Source organism: Coregonus lavaretus (assembly GCF_964263955.1).
Source record: "Coregonus lavaretus genome assembly, chromosome: 5".
Taxonomy (NCBI): Eukaryota; Metazoa; Chordata; class Actinopteri; order Salmoniformes; family Salmonidae; genus Coregonus; species Coregonus lavaretus.
In genome coordinates this window covers 26,448,807-26,467,171 of record NC_139992.1, presented here as the reverse complement: position 1 = coordinate 26,467,171, position 18,365 = coordinate 26,448,807, and the positions used below count along the sequence as shown (strand labels likewise).

Below are 18,365 nucleotides of genomic sequence, written 5' to 3'. Positions count from 1 at the left end.
GTCTCCCATCAACCTTTGCACCATGCAGGTTAATGTGGATATCTCTGCATAAAAATTCTGATCAAACTAAATACATTCAAATGACAGTGGCTGTTTTAAGGTATGAATGCAATCGGTTTAAAATAGTAATAAATAGCTATGTGTTTATTGATGTATAATTGCATTGATCAGTTAGATGCCACTGATACCAAACAAGCTTATGGATTCATATGATCTTATTACAAGCACCTGCAATGTAGACAGAGAACACTAGTAATACCAGTTTAATATAGACCGAGAACACTAGTAATACCAGTTCAACATAGACCGAGAACACTAGTAATACCAGTTCAATATAGACCGAGAACACTAGTAATACCAGTTCAATATAGACCGAGAACACTAGTAATACCAGTTCAATATAGACCGAGAACACTAGTAATACCAGTTCAATATAGACCGAGAACACTAGTAATACCAGTTCAATGTAGACCGAGAACACTAGTAATACCAGTTCAATATAGACCGAGAACACTAGTAATACCAGTTCAATATAGACCGAGAACACTAGTAATACCAGTTCAATGTAGACCGAGAACACTAGTAATACCAGTTCAATGTGTAATACTATAACAAAAACCATATAGTGACATAGGCTACATCTTAATCATAAAGCTGTCTTTTAGATAGCATTTAAATTATTGTCATTTATTAAGTAAATCTGTTTTATTTTAGCGTATCCAAAGAGCCATTGTGTCTTTCTGCTCAGATGTCAAATACTGCTCTCACAAAGATAAAGTATCCAGTCCCAGATCTGTGTCTGTAAGTCATTATTCAGTTATTTTCTGCTTAACTGTTATATTTATAGTGGCATTGCAGTACTTAAAATAAAGGGAACCTAGTAACTAATAACTAACAAATTATTAGCCACATAAATTGGTTTATTCTGAAGCCTTCCCACCTGTGTGAAAGCACAGTAGACTACAGTAGATATTCACACACATTCACCAACAAACAACCCCAGGTACATGACATGTACAGACTGGGCACCATGAAATATGCTAGCCAATAGCATCATGGACATTGGGGGACACATTTCTTCTATAATTCTGATTATTCTGTTTGTCAAAAATAGAGTGTAAACTTCAGGTATTGATGGTCTTTACAACCCCTTCATACAACAAAGCTAGTGTTGCAGTGAAGCTGGTCTGTGCTGTATACTATGTAGTTCTCCTGTGGTCAGATTAATTTAAGGCTAGACAGAACCTCTGTCCAACGGGCCAACAGCACAATGGCACATTCCTATCGTTAGCTACATTGTTTTAGTCATTACCCCCCAACGTTCAAACCCAACATTAGTCCAGCCTTCCAGTCTTCCATGGCTCCAATTCCCCTCCATTGATTCCCCCCCGACACCAATGGTCCACATGGCGACGCATCGACCCTTCCTGATTCAGGAAACACAGGCCAAACCTCTTCTTCTCTCCACCACACAGACGGACCAGAGAAAAAATATATAAAAAAATAACATCTAAATCCCACAGACTCAAAGTTCAGTTGTGGACACCCCCTGAGCATCCAGGTAAAGGGTCAAGTTCAAAGTGGGGTCAGGGGGTCACGTGCTTCTCGGGTGCCTGTTTGTGGGCGAGGTAGAGGAAAAGGATGCTGGAGAGGGCACTGACGAGGAAGATGACGTCGAACCATCGGTGGTAGAAGTTGAACTGCAGCTCGCCCAGCACCTCGGTCACGATAGAGCGATACTCCCGAGGCATGCTCATCCTCATGAGGAGAACGGACGAGACAATGTACATCCCCTGAGAAAAACAAGAGAGACACCCAGGATGTCAGTTGTCTTCGCACTACTGAGAAAAACAAGAGAGACACCCAGGATGTCAGTTGTCTTCGCACTAACTTATCTAAAGATTGAATACACAACTGATCACAAAAAAAAAGCATTTACACTGAAATATATGCCCTCTGATATATATATACACTGACCATGATCTGAGCTAGGACCAGCACTATAACATTGGAGGACTTGCTGCTGGAGATGGCATAGAAGAACTAGAGAGAAACAGAAACTCAAGATCGGTGTTAGGGTACATTGTAACATGCCTAGGTAGACTGATGTTGTGACGTGACTTTAATGTATGACTGTTATTTATCGAATCACCTAACTATGTTTAATTGTCACTCGATTAAATTAATCATGTAACAATTAACTCATTAGGAATTTGGGGCACCACGGAAGAAGTCGTTTAACGAGTTACCATCTCCCGAATTAAACTCTTAGAAGATATACAGTGGGGAGAACAAGTATTTGATACACTGCCGATTTTGCAGGTTTTCCTACTTACAAAGCATGTAGAGGTCTGTAATTTTTATCATAGGTACACTTCAACTGTGAGAGACGGAATCTAAAACAAAAATCCAGAAAATCACATTGTATGATTTTTAAATTAGCATTTTATTGCATGACATAAGTATTTGATACATCAGAAAAGCAGAACTTAATATTTGGTACAGAAACCTTTGTTTGCAATTACAGAGTTCATACGTTTCCTGTAGGTCTTGACCAGGTTTGCACACACTGCAGCAGGGATTTTGGCCCACTCCTCCATACAGACCTTCTCCAGATCCTTCAGGTTTCGGGGCTGTCGCTGGGCAATACTGACTTTCAGCTCCCTCCAAAGATTTTCTATTGGGTTCAGGTCTGGAGACTGGCTAGGCCACTCCAGGACCTTGAGATGCTTCTTACGGAGCCACTCCTTAGTTGCCCTGGCTGTGTGTTTCGGGTCGTTGTCATGCTGGAAGACCCAGCCACGACCCATCTTCAATGCTCTTACTGAGGGAAGGAGGTTGTTGGCCAAGATCTCGTGATACATGGCCCCATTCATCCTCCCCTCAATACGGTGCAGTCGTCCTGTCCCCTTTGCAGAAAAGCATCCCCAAAGAATGATGTTTCCACCTGCATGCTTCACGGTTGGGATGGTGTTCTTGGGGTTGTACTCATCCTTCTTCTTCCTCCAAACACGGCGAGTGGAGTTTAGACCAAAAAGCTCTATTTTTGTCTCATCAGACCACATGACCTTCTCCCATTCCTCCTCTGGATCATCCAGATGGTCATTGGCAAACTTCAGACGGGCCTGGACATGCACTGGCTTGAGCAGGGGGACCTTGCGTGCGCTGCAGGATTTTAATCCATGACGGCGTAGTGTGTTACTAATGGTTTTCTTTGAGACTGTGGTCCCAGCTCTCTTCAGGTCATTGACCAGGTCCTGCCGTGTAGTTCTGGGCTGATCCCTCACCTTCCTCATGATCATTGATGCCCCATGAGGTGAGATCTTGCATGGAGTCCCAAACCGAGGGTGATTGACCGTCATCTTGAACTTCTTCCATTTTCCAATAATTGCGCCAACAGTTGTTGCCTTCTCACCAAGCTGCTTGCCTATTGTCCTGTAGCCCATCCCAGCCTTGTGCAGGTCTACAATTTTATCCCTGATGTCCTTACACAGCTCTCTGGTCTTGGCCATTGTGGAGAGGTTGGAGTCTGTTTGATTGAGTGTGTGGACAGGTGTCTTTTATACAGGTAACAAGTTCAAACAGGTGCAGTTAATACAGGTAATGAGTGGAGAACAGGAGGGCTTCTTAAAGAAAAACTAACAGGTCTGTGAGAGCCGGAATTCTTACTGGTTGGTAGGTGATCAAATACTTATGTCATGCAATAAAATGCAAATTAATTACTTAAAAATCATACAATGTGATTTTCTGGATTTTTGTACCTATGATGAAAATTACAGGCCTCTCTCATCTTTTTAATTGGGAGAACTTGCACAATTGGTGGCTGAGTAAATACTTTTTTTTCCCCCACTGTATAGCACAATTCATACATCGAAACAATTCAATGTGCTTTACAAAGATGTTTATCAAAAATAATGAAAACATCATAATAATAAAAAAACTATAAAAAAACAATACAAAAAAACATAAAGATTATAAATTAAAAATGGGATAAAAACATAGGAAGCTATAAGGCTAAACAGTGTGGTTAAGTTTAAGTGCTCAGTCGTAGGCACGTGAAAAGAGAAGTGTTTTTAACCTGGATTTAAAAATGGATAAGTTTGGGGCACATCTAAGATCTTCTGGTAGTTTATTCCAGTTGTGTACAGCATAAGTGCTAAACGCAGCTTCTCCATGTTTAGTTTGGCCTCTGGGCTCTACTAGCTGACCTGTGGTCATGGATCTAAGAGCCCTGCTCTGTTTATATTCTTCAAACATATCAGACATGTACTCAGGTCCTAAACCATTCAAAGATTTATAAACTAAAAGCACCACTTTGAAATCAATTCTGTAACTGACTGGAAGCCTATGTAAAGATTTAAGAACCAGAGTGATGTGCTCCGTTCTCTTGGTCCTGGTTAACATTCTAGCAGCTGCATTCTGAATGAGCTGCAGCCGGAAGGTGGTGAGTGACTCCGCTGTCCTGGCGTCGTGAGGGAGCTTGTTCCACCATTGGGGTGCCAGAGCAGCGAACAGTTTTGACTGGGCTGAGCGGGAACTATGCTTCCGCAGAGGTAGGGGAGCCAGCAGGCCAGAGGTGGATGAACGCAGTGCCCTCGTTTGGGTGTAGGGACTGATCAGAGCCTGAAGATACGGAGGTGCCGTTCCCCTCACAGCTCCGTAGGCAAGCACCATGGTCTTGTAGCAGATGCGAGCTTCAACTGGAAGCCAGTGGAGTGTGCGGAGGAGCGGGGTGACGTGAGAGAACTTGGGAAGGTTGAACACCAGACGGGCTGCGGCATTCTGGATGAGTTGTAGGGGTTTAATGGCACAGGCAGGGAGCCCGGCCAACAGCGAGTTGCAGTAATCCAGACGGGAGATGACAAGTGCCTGGATTAGGACCTGTGCCGCTTCCTGTGTAAGGCAGGGTCGTACTCTCCGAATGTTGTAGAGCATGAACCTACAGGATCGGGTCACCGCCTTGATGTTAGCGGAGAACGACAGGGTGTTGTCCAGGGTCACGCCAAGGCTCTTCGCACTCTGGGAAGAGGACACAACGGAGTTGTCAACCGTGATGGCGAGATCATGGAACGGGCAGTCCTTCCCCGGGAGGAAGAGCAGCTCCGTCTTGCCGAGGTTCAGCTTGAGGTGGTGATCCGTCATCCATACTGATATGTCTGCCAGACATGCAGAGATGCGATTCGCCACCTGGTTATCAGAAGGGGGAAAGGAGAAGATTAGTTGTGTGTCGTCAGCGTAGCAATGATAGGAGAGGCCATGTGAGGATATGACAGAGCCAAGTGACTTGGTGTATAGCGAGAATAGGAGAGGGCCTAGAACTGAGCCCTGGGGGACACCAGTGGTGAGAGCACGTGGTGCGGAGACAGCTTCTCGCCACGCCACTTGGTAGGAGCGACCGGTCAGGTAGGACGCAATCCAAGAGTGAGCCGCGCCGGAGATGCCCAGCTCGGAGAGGGTGGAGAGGAGGATCTGATGGTTCACAGTATCAAAGGCAGAATGACACAAGTATTGGTCTTCACAAAGTTCGCTGATTCAGTGTTATGAGATATTTTTGTCAGATGTTACTATGGTATACTGAAGTATAATTACAAGCATTCCATAAGTGTCAAAGGCTTTTATTGACAATTACAGTGGGGAATAAAAGTATTTAGTCAGCCACCAATTGTGCAAATTCTCCCACTTAAAAAGATGAGAGAGGCCTGTAATTTTCATCATAGGTACACGTCAACTATGACAGACAAAATGAGAAAGAAAAATCCAGAAAATCACATTGTAGGATTTTTTATTGAATGTATTTGCAAATTATGGTGGAAAATAAGTATTTGGTCAATAACAAAAGTTTCTCAATACTTTGTTATATACCCTTTGTTGGCAATGACACAGGTCAAACGTTTTCTGTAAGTCTTCACAAGGTTTTCACACACTGTTGCTGGTATTTTGGCCCATTCCTCCATGCAGATCTCCTCTAGAGCAGTGATGTTTTGGGGCTGTCGTTGGGCAACACAGACTTTCAACTCCCTCCAAATATTTTCTATGGGGTTGAGATCTGGAGACTGGCTAGGCCACTCCAGGACCTTGAAATGCTTCTTACGAAGCCACTCCTTCGTTGCCCGGGCGGTGTGTTTGGGATCATTGTCATGCTGAAAGACCCAGCCACGTTTCATCTTCAATGCCCTTGCTGATGGAAGGAGGTTTTCACTCAAAATCTCACGATACATGGCCCCATTCATTCTTTCCTTTACACGGATCAGTCGTCCTGGTCCCTTTGCAGAAAAACAGCCCCAAAGCATGATGTTTCCACCCCCATGCTTCACAGTAGGTATGGTGTCCTTTGGATGCAACTCAGCATTCTTTGTCCTCCAAACACGACAAGTTGAGTTTTTACCAAAAAGTTCTATTTTGGTTTCATCTGACCATATGACATTCTCCCAATCCTCTTCTGGATCATCCAAATGCACTCTAGCAAACTTCAGACGGGCCTGGACATGTACTGGCTTAAGCAGGGGGACACGTCTGGCACTGCAGGATTTGAGTCCCTGGCGGCGTAGTGTGTTACTGATGGTAGGCTTTGTTACTTTGGTCCCAGCTCTCTGCAGGTCATTCACTAGGTCCCCCTGTGTGGTTCTGGGATTTTTGCTCACCGTTCTTGTGATCATTTTGACCCCACGGGGTGAGATCTTGCGTGGAGCCCCAGATCGAGGGAGATTATCAGTGGTCTTGTATGTCTTCCATTTCCTAATAATTGTTCCCACAGTTGATTTCTTCAAACCAAGCTGCTTACCTATTGCAGATTCAGTCTTACCAGCCTGGTGCAGGTCTACAATTTTGTTTCTGGTGTCCTTTGACAGCTCTTTGGTCTTGGCCATAGTGGAGTTTGGAGTGTGACTGTTTGAGGTTGTGGACAGGTGTCTTTTATACTGGTAACAAGTTCAAACAGGTGCCATTAATACAGGTAACGAGTGGAGGACAGAGGAGCCTCTTAAAGAAGAAGTTACAGGTCTGTGAGAGCCAGAAATCTTGCTTGTTTGTAGGTGACCAAATACTTATTTTCTACCATAATTTGCAAATAAATTCATTAAAAATCCTACAATGTGATTTTCTGGATTTTTTTTTCTTATTTTGTCTGTCATAGTTGACGTGTACCTATGATGAAAATTACAGGCCTCTCATCTTTTTAAGTGGGAGAACTTGCACAATTGGTGGCTGACTAAATACTTTTTTTCCCCACTGTATAAAAAAATTATATCATTAATTATCTTTCTCTCTTAATCTCACCGTTTCTTCTTGCTGACGATCATGTCCATGGTCTGAAGAAGTCTCCTCTCCAAGACAAGAATATCACTCTCTGTCACATTCCTGTAGATAAAGATGTAATGCATCACACAAGCATACATGTAGCGAGGGTACTAAGTTTACTGGTGAATAAAAGGGTATGTCATTTAGGAGTGACGAGTAGAGTACTGTATGTGAGGAGTAGAGTAGTAGGTGTCTATGGGGAGTTAGAGAACGGGATTGTAGGTAACGTAGTTGTTTAATGGTGTTTTTGACTATACAGACTTAGTACACTAACCGTAGGAAGTAGGACATGTAGGTGTAAGGGCAGTTGACAGCACCAAAGCCAGATAGTAGAGCCATCAGAGTGACCCCTATGACCCCAACTCGACTGATCAGCTGCTCAATGGACAGGATACCTGATGTACAGAGATAGGCATAGAATGTAACATTATGTTCAATCACTGTTACAATCCAGTCCCTTCAGATCTATTAGAGGTGCGTATGAGTAGGGGTTGATTTGGAATAGGGCCTTACACACAGCAGGGCTTGACATTAACTTTTTTTGCCACTTGTCCTTTGTACAAGTAGGACTGATTCTTTACTTGTCTGAAAGCTCAAGTCACTTGCTCCCCCCCAAAAAAGGTCTGTAACACCATAGGCCAAAAAGGTGTTGTATGAGGCAAAGAACCACTTCACAAAATAACATTAATTATTATCACTGGTATTGACAATGGAAGGCTGCTGGTCTCTGATCCCATGTATTATACAGTATCTCTTGCCGTTGTGGCCTTGAACAAGGCACTTAACCCCCCACAAAGTAAAATACTGCACTGATAGGCTACTTTATAAAACACATGTGGTCCGTCAACCCTCCATCTGGAGAGCTACTGGGTGTGAAGGCTTTTGATCCAACCCTGCTCAACACACCAGTCAGCTTGTCAAGGTCCTGTTGAGGAGCTGATTTTTTCCAATGTGGTGTGTTCGAGCAGAGCTGAAGCAAAAGCCTGCACACCCAGTAGCTCTCCTGGAATCACATGGAGGATGGTTGGCCAAGCTGCAACATTAAAATTACAACCAAATACTTTATGTCTTTATAAAATAATTCCCTCATTCAATGAACCAGGGATCAAATGGCTAAGGTGGGCGAGGTAGCTAGGTATGATGTAGGTTAAAATATTCAGTGTTCAGGGGAGATCTTGACAGCATAGGAGTTACTTGTCAATTAGGCTATTCTATTTTTGTAACTTCGTCAGAATTACATGGCCAGTATTGAATAGAAGAGAATGCTAGCCAATTTTGAGCGCTTAAGAGACAGTTTCACAACTGTAAGAAAAGAAAAAAAATCCATTGAGCAGCTGAGTATGCAGTATTGGTTTCATCAACTGTGCACGTGTATCAACTGCGTGTCGGCCATTTGCGGTTATACACGAGTGCCGGTGAAAAGTTATTTTAGGACATCGGACATGACAATGACATTAATACACACTAATAGTTAGACATTAATTCATGCTAATAGCCAAATAAATAAAAAGTTATACATTTGCTTTATGAGTGGTGCGTGACCCTGGGGTGGCAACACATACATTCTAAGTGATTTCTGATTGTTTGATACTGTTAAATTCAACTTCAACCAAGAAATCATTTTCAGCATTTTCATACATTTAAGCATTTCCTGCACTCATTTGAGGTCATTTCCACACTGCAATGTAGGGCTGCACTATATGGGCAAACAATCTAGGCCTTATTTTTAATCAAATGTTGCAATTGTGATTTGACTAGCGATTTAGAGCAAAACACTTGGGTGAACTGTTGGAATCATGGAAATTGAATGATTATTCTAATTCTATAGTTAGAATATAATAGTGGGCACTTTGAATACAGTGTTGTTTGACATGACAACGAATGAAAATGCCAGGAGTTATTGTGACAGGGTAGGAACACAGTGTTAATAAGTGTTTCTTAGGGGACCCTATAATCTTTGGCTACATTGAATGTTTTGTCTTAGCTACTTCATGTAGCTAACATATTCATGCTTTGTGTATTCCTCTTTGATTTAGAAGATACTGTTGCACAAACAACATGCTGATTTAAGTCTACACCATCACTGGTATTATCAGGCTGTATAGCAGGGTTCTCCAACTGGCGGCTGGTTTTATTTGGCCCCCCAGGTTTTCTGTTGGACATAAAAGACTGTAAAAACACCAGGGAATCAGCTCCAAGTGTGACGACCCTCCAACTCTGTCTGCCGTATTCTCTCTTTGCTCTTGTTTCCTTATTAGGATGCCGGTGGGCGGGGGTTGGGAGGGTCGTCAGCTACATGGGAAACACCTGGGCCGGGTGTGTCCCAACATACATGGACCTCTTCCACATTCATTGAGAAAGACTCTCTCCAGGCAGATACTTTGACTTTGGTTGTGGTATTTTTGTGGTTTTTTGGTTGTTGCTTTGGCACCTCTCAACACCTTTCCATATTACATTTATGCATGCAAACACTCACTTACACTACTGATGACTGATTACACACACCATTGTTATTTGATTTAGTTTACTTTAGTTAATAAATATATACTCTGAGTATTCCTTGTCTCCACGTGTCTCCCTTTTGTTACGAACTTGAGCCGGTTCGTGACAAGTGGGGGTTCGTCCGGGATCTTGAACTGGTTGTGTTTGGGAGAACGTGGAGTTAATGTCCAATTCTGTAGGGTCTTTCTTTGTAAATTTTGTTAGTTTGTTTGAGTTTGATAGGCCCAGTATTGGTTGCCTTTGGGTTGTGTACTGCGTTGGAGAGAGTACATTGGTTAGTTTCCAGGCCCTGCCCAGCCTGGAAACTCTTGCTCTACTCGCTGTTGGGACATCGGTCGGAGGTGAGTACAATCGGCTGTGTACCTCAGTGGGAGATTGGGTAGGGTAGTGACATTTGCTACCCGGAGCTATAGCTTTTTCCCCTGATAGGCTTAGTGACGTGTTTTGTTGTGGGATACGTTGGGCATGGTTAAATGTTTGTTCTTTTTGTGTGGTGTCTGTGGACTGAGCAGTTGTCTCGGGGGCACATCCGTGGCTTGGGGGAATCTACCAGCGTGCTGGGGGGTTTAATTCCTTGCCAGCGGGCTACAGTGCGTAATTACCCACCGCGAATCTGCACGAAGACTAGGGTTGAGTTATTGTAGGTTTTGGGGAAGCTCCATATCCCATCTCTCTTCTGTGGTGCTCGGTGTGATTGTCATTTCTCTTGTGTCTGGTGTGCTCAGCAGAGGGGTTGAGCAAGATTATTATGATATATATATATATAAAAAAATGTTTTCCTGATTATGGCGTCTAATGTAGACGAGTTCATTCGCTTTCCATCAGAAGAACTGTTAGAATTATGTACTAAAGAACAGCTGTTGAAGGTTGCTGAACACTACAAGGTTGAAATTAGTGATAAACGTCAAAAAAATTCTATTAGGTTAATATTGAAGGCCAATTTGATGGAGAGTGGTATTCTTGAAGTTACCACTGGGGCAGCCTCTGCTGAGGACTCGTCGTCTCCCCGATATGTTACAATGACCGCTCCATCGGTTAGTCATAGTAGTCTTCTTTTTGAACAGCAGAAAGAACTGCTTCTGTTACAGCTAGAGCATGAACAAGCTAAAATGGAGCATGATCGTGTAAAATATGAAAGGGAATTGGAATTTAAACAGGATATGGAGCGTGCTAAAATCAAGCTGCAACAAGAGCGACTAGAGTTGGTTAGGGAAGGAAAGCTCTCAGGGGAGAGTTTGCTCTGGGAAGGTGATCCAGAGTTACCTAGGGGTCGTTCCTCTTTTGGTCGTAATCCAGACACATTTGATATTGTTGGGAATTTACGGTTGTTGCCCCAGTTTAATGAAAAGGACCCGGAGACATTATTTTCGTTGTTTGAGCGTGTTGCTAACGCTAGGAGTTGGCCTGATTCTGATCGCACTTTGATGTTGCAGTGTGTGCTGACTAGTAAAGCGCAAGAAGCATATTCAGCTCTTAGTGTAGCCGACAGTGTTAGTTATGATAAGGTTAAAATGGCTGTGTTACAGAGTTACGAATTGGTCCCTGAGGCTTACCGCCAACGATTTAGAACTTTAAAAAGGGATGATCAGCAGACTCATGTTGAGTTTGCGCGAATATTATCTTCACAGTTTAATCGCTGGTGTTCCGCCTCTGCAGTTATGACTTTCCAAGGGCTGTGTGATCTGATTATGTTAGAACAATTTAAGGACACAATCCCTGATCGTATAGCGACGTACATTAACGAACGAAAAATAAAGACTGTTGCTGAAGCTGCGGTTTTGGCAGATGAATATGTGTTGACTCACAAAAATGTTTTTGCAGAACCCCGTATTCGGAGTGAGTGGGGGCGTTCGCAGAGATTTGGGCCTCGCTCGCCGAGATACTTCGGTTCCCGGGCAGAGTTTCATTCAACTAGGGTTGAGCCTGATACCCGTGGTAAAACTGACTTTGGTCAAGTGTGTCACTACTGTCAAGAATTAGGTCATTGGAAAAATGAATGTCCGATTCTTAGGTCTAGGGGTAAATTCAGTACAGGTGCTTATGGTAAATCGAGTCCTACAGCGTTAGCAGCGCCTGTTCCACATCAGTTCACTCCTGACGCATTGTCTCATGCCCAGAGCCATGTGAAAGGCTATATTGATCCCGACTATTTACCTTTCGTTACGGAGGGTTTTGTGTCTGTTAGGAAGTAAGAACCTAGTGCCAGTAAAGATCCTAAGAGACACAGGTGCCTCTGAATCATTTGTGTTGGAATCGGTGTTACCCTTCTCTGCGGAGACTGATTCGGGGAATAGTGTTCTAATTAGGGGAATAGGTTTGAACACTCCGTCAGTTCCATTGCATAAACTGATGTTGGATTGTGGACTGGTGAAAGGTGAGGTTGTTGTGGGGGTGCGTCCTTCATTGCCTATTGAGGGTATTGACGTGATCCTTGGAAATAACTTGGCTGGGGAGCGTGTGTGGCCTATCGTGTTTCCATCTTTAGTGGTTTCCACTAAGCCTTCAATTGTAGGGATTCCTGATGAGAGTGCGCAGAATTTCCCAGAGGTGTTCTCTGCGTGTGCAGTGACGCGTTCTATGATCCATGACGTCTTGGTCACGGAACTGGCTAACGAGAATACCACAAAGAAGTCTGTTACTGTTTTCCCTGTTATCCCGTTATCTGTATCCCGCTCCGATTTAATCGAGGCGCAACGGACTGACCCTACATTAGAAGAGTTGCGGGACCAAATTGTGCCTGTGGAACAGTTGGGAGATGTCGCACAGGGCTATTTTCTCCAAGAGGAGGTCCTGATGAGAAAGTGGATGTCTCATGGTAGTTGTTTTCTAGGGGAGGCGATTAGTCAGGTTGTGGTACCAGTTAAGCTTCGTGAGTTGGTGCTGACAACTTCTCACAACGACGTTGCTGGGCATATGGGTGTGAGAAAAACCTACAATCGCATATTACGACATTTCTGTTGGCCAAGACTAAAGAGGGATGTTTCTGACTTCATCAAAACTTGTCACACCTGTCAATTAACTGGTAAACCTAATCAAGCTATTAAGCCGGTACCACTGTTCCCTATTCCTGTACTCAGTAAACCTTTTGAGTATCTGATTATTGACTGTGTTGGTCCTCTGCCTCGTTCTAGAAAGGGTAGTAATTATTTGTTGACTGTGATGTGTCAGACCACTAGGTTTCCTGCTGCCTATCCTCTCCGGTCTATCACGACTAAGTCTGTGTTAAAAGCTTTGACTCAGTTTCTCTCACTGTTTGGAATCCCTAAGGTCATTCAAAGTGATCAAGGATCTAATTTCACCTCTAATCTCTTTGGTCAGTTTCTCCAACAACTCCATATTAAACATAACTTGTCTAGCGCCTATCATGCCCAAAGTCAAGGAGCACTGGAACGTTTCCATCAAACACTTAAGTCTTTGTTGAGAGCTTATTGTACTGAGATGGATAAGGATTGGGAGGAGGTGTTGCCTTGGTTACTGTTAGCTGCTAGGGAGGTTTCACAGGAGAGCACAGGTTTGAGTCCAAATGACCTAGTGTTTGGACATAGGGTGCGTGGGCTTTTATCTGTTCTCCAGGATGACTGGAAGTCTCCCAAGCCTCCTAAGTCCCTGTTATCATATGTGTGTGATTTTCGGCGACGCTTGTATGCCGCTGGTGAAATGACTTTAGAGAAGCTATCATCTTCACAGGACAGGATGAAGAGCATATATGATCGCCGAGCTGAGCCTCGTCACTTTAGTCCAGGTGATCAGGTTCTGGCTCTGCTGCCAATTGTTGGTTCTCCTTTTCAAGCCAAGTTTCAAGGTCCATATACAGTGGTGCGCCAGTACACTGAGCAAAATTTTCTAGTTGCCACTCCAGAACGGAGGAAAGCACACCAACTGTGCCATGTCAATTTGTTAAAACCCTATTATGCACGTTCCTCTGAGACTGAACAGGGGGGGTCTACAGAGGACAGTAAGGCAGTTATTTTGGCTGATACTGTTTATTCCCTGGGTTCTGGTCATGCTAGGTCTGTGCAGGAGCAGGAAGATGTTTCTGGACCCGACGATTGCATACTGCAGGGTAGATTGAACAATTCAGAGACACTGGAGATTTTAGATAGCCTTCTTACTCATCTACCTGTTGATGGGCGGAAAGAGATGGTTGGTTTGATTCTGAGATTTCCAGGGTTGTTTTCTGATACACCTACACGTACAAACTTAATAGAACATGATATTGACATTGGAGATGCTGACCCCCATCCATGATTTACATTTTGGAAATCTGTTCCCAAGTATTCCCAAGCATAATAGAGAGATGTGATCGTATACAAATAATAATAATTGATTGGATTTATATAGCACTTTTCTAACAACTGAGGTACTCAAAGCGCTTTACATAGTTGGGGGAAACTCACCTCATCCACCAACAAAGTGTAGCATCCACCTTAGTGACGCAGAGTGACCATTTTTGCACCAGAGTTTTCACCACACAGTAGCTATCAGGTGGAGAGGTGAGGAGTGACATATGCCAATTAGGAATGAGGGGGATGATTAGGTGGCCATGATGGAATGTGGCTAGGTTGGGAATTTAGCCATGACACCGGGGTGAACAACCCTACTCTTACAATATGCGCCATGGGATTTTGAATGACCACAGAGACACCCGTTTTAAAGTCTCATCCGAAAGACGGCACCCTACGCAGGACAGTGTTCCCAAAAGTAATCAAGGTTTGAAATGATTGATTTAGTCAAATATTATATCTGTTTAGGCTTCTTGCAGTCTGGCCCCCCGACCATCCAGTCAATAATTTAGTTGATGATCCCTGCTGTATAGCTAGTTACGTTTGCTCTGACTCAGTACATTTATTAGCTAGCTTGTCCATTCTGACATTTTTAATCTATATTCTTCTTGTCCGACTATTTTTTTTACTTGTCCTGGGCAAGCGTTAATGTCGAGCCCTGCACAGCAGTGAGAGAGTGAGAATAGGGAGAGGGGGGAGTGTAGGCACTCACCGTGTTTGGGACTGAGAATGGGGAAAGGGTCCCCCAACTTCCAGAAGAAATACATGAAGGTAAACCAGACGACACAGGCAAAGAGCAACTTCTGTCTCTGCACTGAACACAAACACACAATATACACTTCAGAGACTGCATGTGAGAATCCCCAGCAAGAGAGCACCTATCATACACCGTAGCATCAAACATGCAAGGATCAATTAATTTATGCTACAGCTGGACTAATATGAACAAAATGTCACTCACACAGGCGGATGTTGCTGACGACAAAGTAGCCGATATAAAATGGCACCACGAAAATTAGAACCAGTAGAATCACATACAGGTTGAACTTCCAGTGGAAATACCTGGAACTGAGGGACACAGATACAAGAACGTATATGACACATCAGCTATGTTAGCTGGTTGACGGAGAGCAAAGTATCATACTGAATAAACGTGGTAACGTAAAGATTGAATTAAACCATTGTACTTACCTAGTTTCTAGGGCACCCAGTATCTCAAAGATGATAAGCTCAAACATGGTGCAGGAGAAGGCAAAGGTGATGGAGAATACCACCTGGACCACATACTGCCGTACCTGTTGACCGGAACATGACCATAGGGTTAGATTACGCTGTAGGTGCAGTCATAAAAGATCACTACTGTCTAAGCACCCATGCTGATGTATCAGTAGGTTTCTGTTTCATGCTGGTTCTCACAACTGGTCCTATAGGCAGGTCCAGGAACAGAATGACACCAAGCTATCTAGCTACAGAAATAAAGGCAAGGCAAGTAGACTAGCTAAATGTCATTTTCCACATTTTCTTGTGTTACAGCCTGAATTAAAAAATAAATAATTTTGTCACTGGCCTACACACAATACCCCATAATGTCAAAGTGGAATTATGTTTATTGAAGTTTTTTACAAATTAATTTAAAATGAAAAGTATTTCATCAATAAGTATTCAACCCCTTTGTTAGTGCAAGCCTAAATAAGTCCAGGAGTAAAAAGTTTCTTAACAAGTCATATAATAAGTTGCATGGACTCATAATTTTTTTGCAATAATAATTTAGTGTTTTTTGAATGACTACCTCATCTCTGTACCCCACACATACAATTATCTGTAAGGTCCCTCAGTCGAGCAGTGAATTTCAAACAAAGACCAGGAAGTTTTCCAATGCCTCGCAAAGAAGGGCACCTATTGGTTGATGGGTTAAAAAAAAACAGCAGACATTGAATATCCCTTTTGTCCTGAAAACAAAGTGTTATGTTTGCTTGTAATCATTAAGGACTGGGTAGTTTTTCAGGATAAAAAAGAAATGGAATGGAGCTAAGCACAGGCAAAATCCTAGAGGAAAACCTGGTTCTGTCTGCTTCCACCAGACACTGAGAGATGAATTCAACTTTCAGAAGGACAATAACCTAAAACACAAAGCCAAATCTACACTGGAGTTACTTAACCTGAAGACAGTGAATGTTCCTGAGTAGCCAAGTTACAGTTTTGACTTGAATCTACTTGAAAATCTATGGCAAGACCTGAAAATGGTTGTCTAGCAATGATCAACAACCAATTTGCCAGAGCTTGAAGAATTTTGAAAAGAATAATGGGCAAATATTGCACAATCCAGGTTTGGAAAGCTCTTAGAGACTTACCCAGAAAGACTCACAGCTGTAATCGCTGCCAAAGGTGCTTCTACAATTTATTGACTCAGGGATGTGAATTCTTATGTAAATGAGAAGTATGTATTTCATTTTCAATACATTTGCTAAAATGTCTAAAAACATCTTCACAACTTTGTCATTATGGGGTATTGTGTGTATAATTTTCAATTCAGGCTGTAACGCAATAAAATGTGGAATAATTCAAGGGGTATGAATACTTTCTGAAGGCACTGTAGCAGTATTTGTGTAGTTAGTAACTAATATAACATACCTCATAGTCTTTGAACAGCTGCCGCACGAAGAACAGCCACCCAAAGCCAAAGAACAGCACCTGGGAAGAGAGTTGGAAGATTTTCCCGTTAGATAACTTGCACCAGACAGTGTATGTTCAAACATCCTAGCTGGCTAAGCAACAAGATCTAACAAACGTTAGTTCTTACTGTACCTGTAAAGTGAACATGATCACTGAATCCATAAGAAACTACATTTTGATCGGGAAACCACGGCCTAACATCTATAGAATACTTCCAGTTCAAATATTCTACATTCAGTTCATGTCTAACACAAATACAAATATCAACTAACACGTGAAAACGTGGTTATTTTGTTGTTATTTGCATTGAGTAAACGCGTAGTTGACCTGTCAACTTGCTGGACTGTGGTGTACGTCATCAGAATCAGCGGGAAAAGCCCATTCCGTCGCAATAATAAGACGTTCAAAATGCCTCTGGACGGAGAGGAAGAGGCGAAGCGAGAGGTTTCACTCTCGCCAAAATCTGTCCAAAATAAGCCCGATGTGTTTCTATGGGTTTATGTTGGGACAACGACTCCCATTGCTAGGGCGGAGACATGAGCATTTCATCATTATATAGGGATCTCTGCTTTGGATGGTTTATCAAATTTAAAGGGATAGTTCACCCAAATTGCAAATTACATTTTGGCATGTTCGAACTGATCACTTTTGTCAAGTCGGTGACCATCGTTGGTCACGGCTTTCAAAGTGTGTTGCATTATGGTTATAAATATGTTCAGACTTGCGACTAAATATCGACTGCATGAACTTGACAAAAATCATGTGATCAAAGGTCATGCAGTTTTTATATGAAGTCGCCAACTGCACCATGCAGCCATCACCTGCATTATGGGAGACACTATTTGTCAACCAATCATTAGGGTGTTTTTGTTCGACCCACGCAAACGTGGCTAAAGACGTGACTGAAACAGAAACCAACTTTGCCTTGATTCTAAAGCAGCAGGGGTTACAATTGAAAGTGAAATTTAATTGTACATGTTATACAGAAAAACCTTTCTAAACAATAGCAGCTATGTTGACACTGACATGTTGATCTGAGCCTTGCTGTTGGAAAACCACTACAGTGTCCGACTTTCGGCAGATGCACCTCCCCCGACTTTACTCGCCGACTTTCATCTACAGTCGGTTTCGTTAGGCTTACTGCTCAAACACACCCATTGATATGTGGGAACTCCTTCAAGACTGTTGGAAAAGCATTCCTCATGAAGCTGGTTGAGAGAATGCCAAGAGTGTGCAAAGCTGTCATCAAGGCAAAGGGTGGCTATTTGAAGAATCTCAAATATATAATATATTTTGATTTGCTTAACACTTTTTGGGTTACTACATGATTCCATATGTGTTATTCCATAGTTTTGATGTCTTCACTATTATTCTACAATGTAGAAAAGAAAAACCCTTGAATTCTGGCTCACGCTCACCACACTGACAATGGTCATCAGCCCTATACTGTGTAGGGTCCTAACTTCAGTAACCACATCCTCACCCCTTGTACACAGGAAGTGGAGGCTCAAGTACACTTCTGCTATTTCTGCCATAGAGGCTCTGCAATGGGAGACTGTGTGTGCTCACTGTATCCATGACAATAGAGCAACCATCTTGTGGTTAAGCGTG

The 18,365-nt window shown here is 42.8% G+C and overlaps 1 protein-coding gene across 1 annotated transcript; it reads right to left on the bottom strand.

The window, feature by feature from the left end:
- Window positions 1-123: 123 nt before the first annotated feature.
- Window positions 124-17,120, bottom strand: LOC311129210 (Golgi pH regulator-like). Its single transcript, XM_084161514.1, has 10 exons — window positions 16,887-17,120; window positions 16,713-16,772; window positions 15,273-15,376; window positions 15,043-15,149; window positions 14,794-14,895; window positions 7,571-7,691; window positions 7,276-7,356; window positions 5,412-5,469; window positions 1,978-2,043; window positions 124-1,793 (listed from the first exon to the last, which is right to left on the bottom strand). The coding sequence occupies exons 1-10, from the start codon at window positions 16,914-16,916 to the stop codon at window positions 1,587-1,589; spliced, it is 936 nt and encodes a 311-aa protein (XP_084017640.1). The 5' UTR covers window positions 16,917-17,120; the 3' UTR covers window positions 124-1,586.
- Between the last annotated feature and the right edge of the window lie 1,245 nt (window positions 17,121-18,365).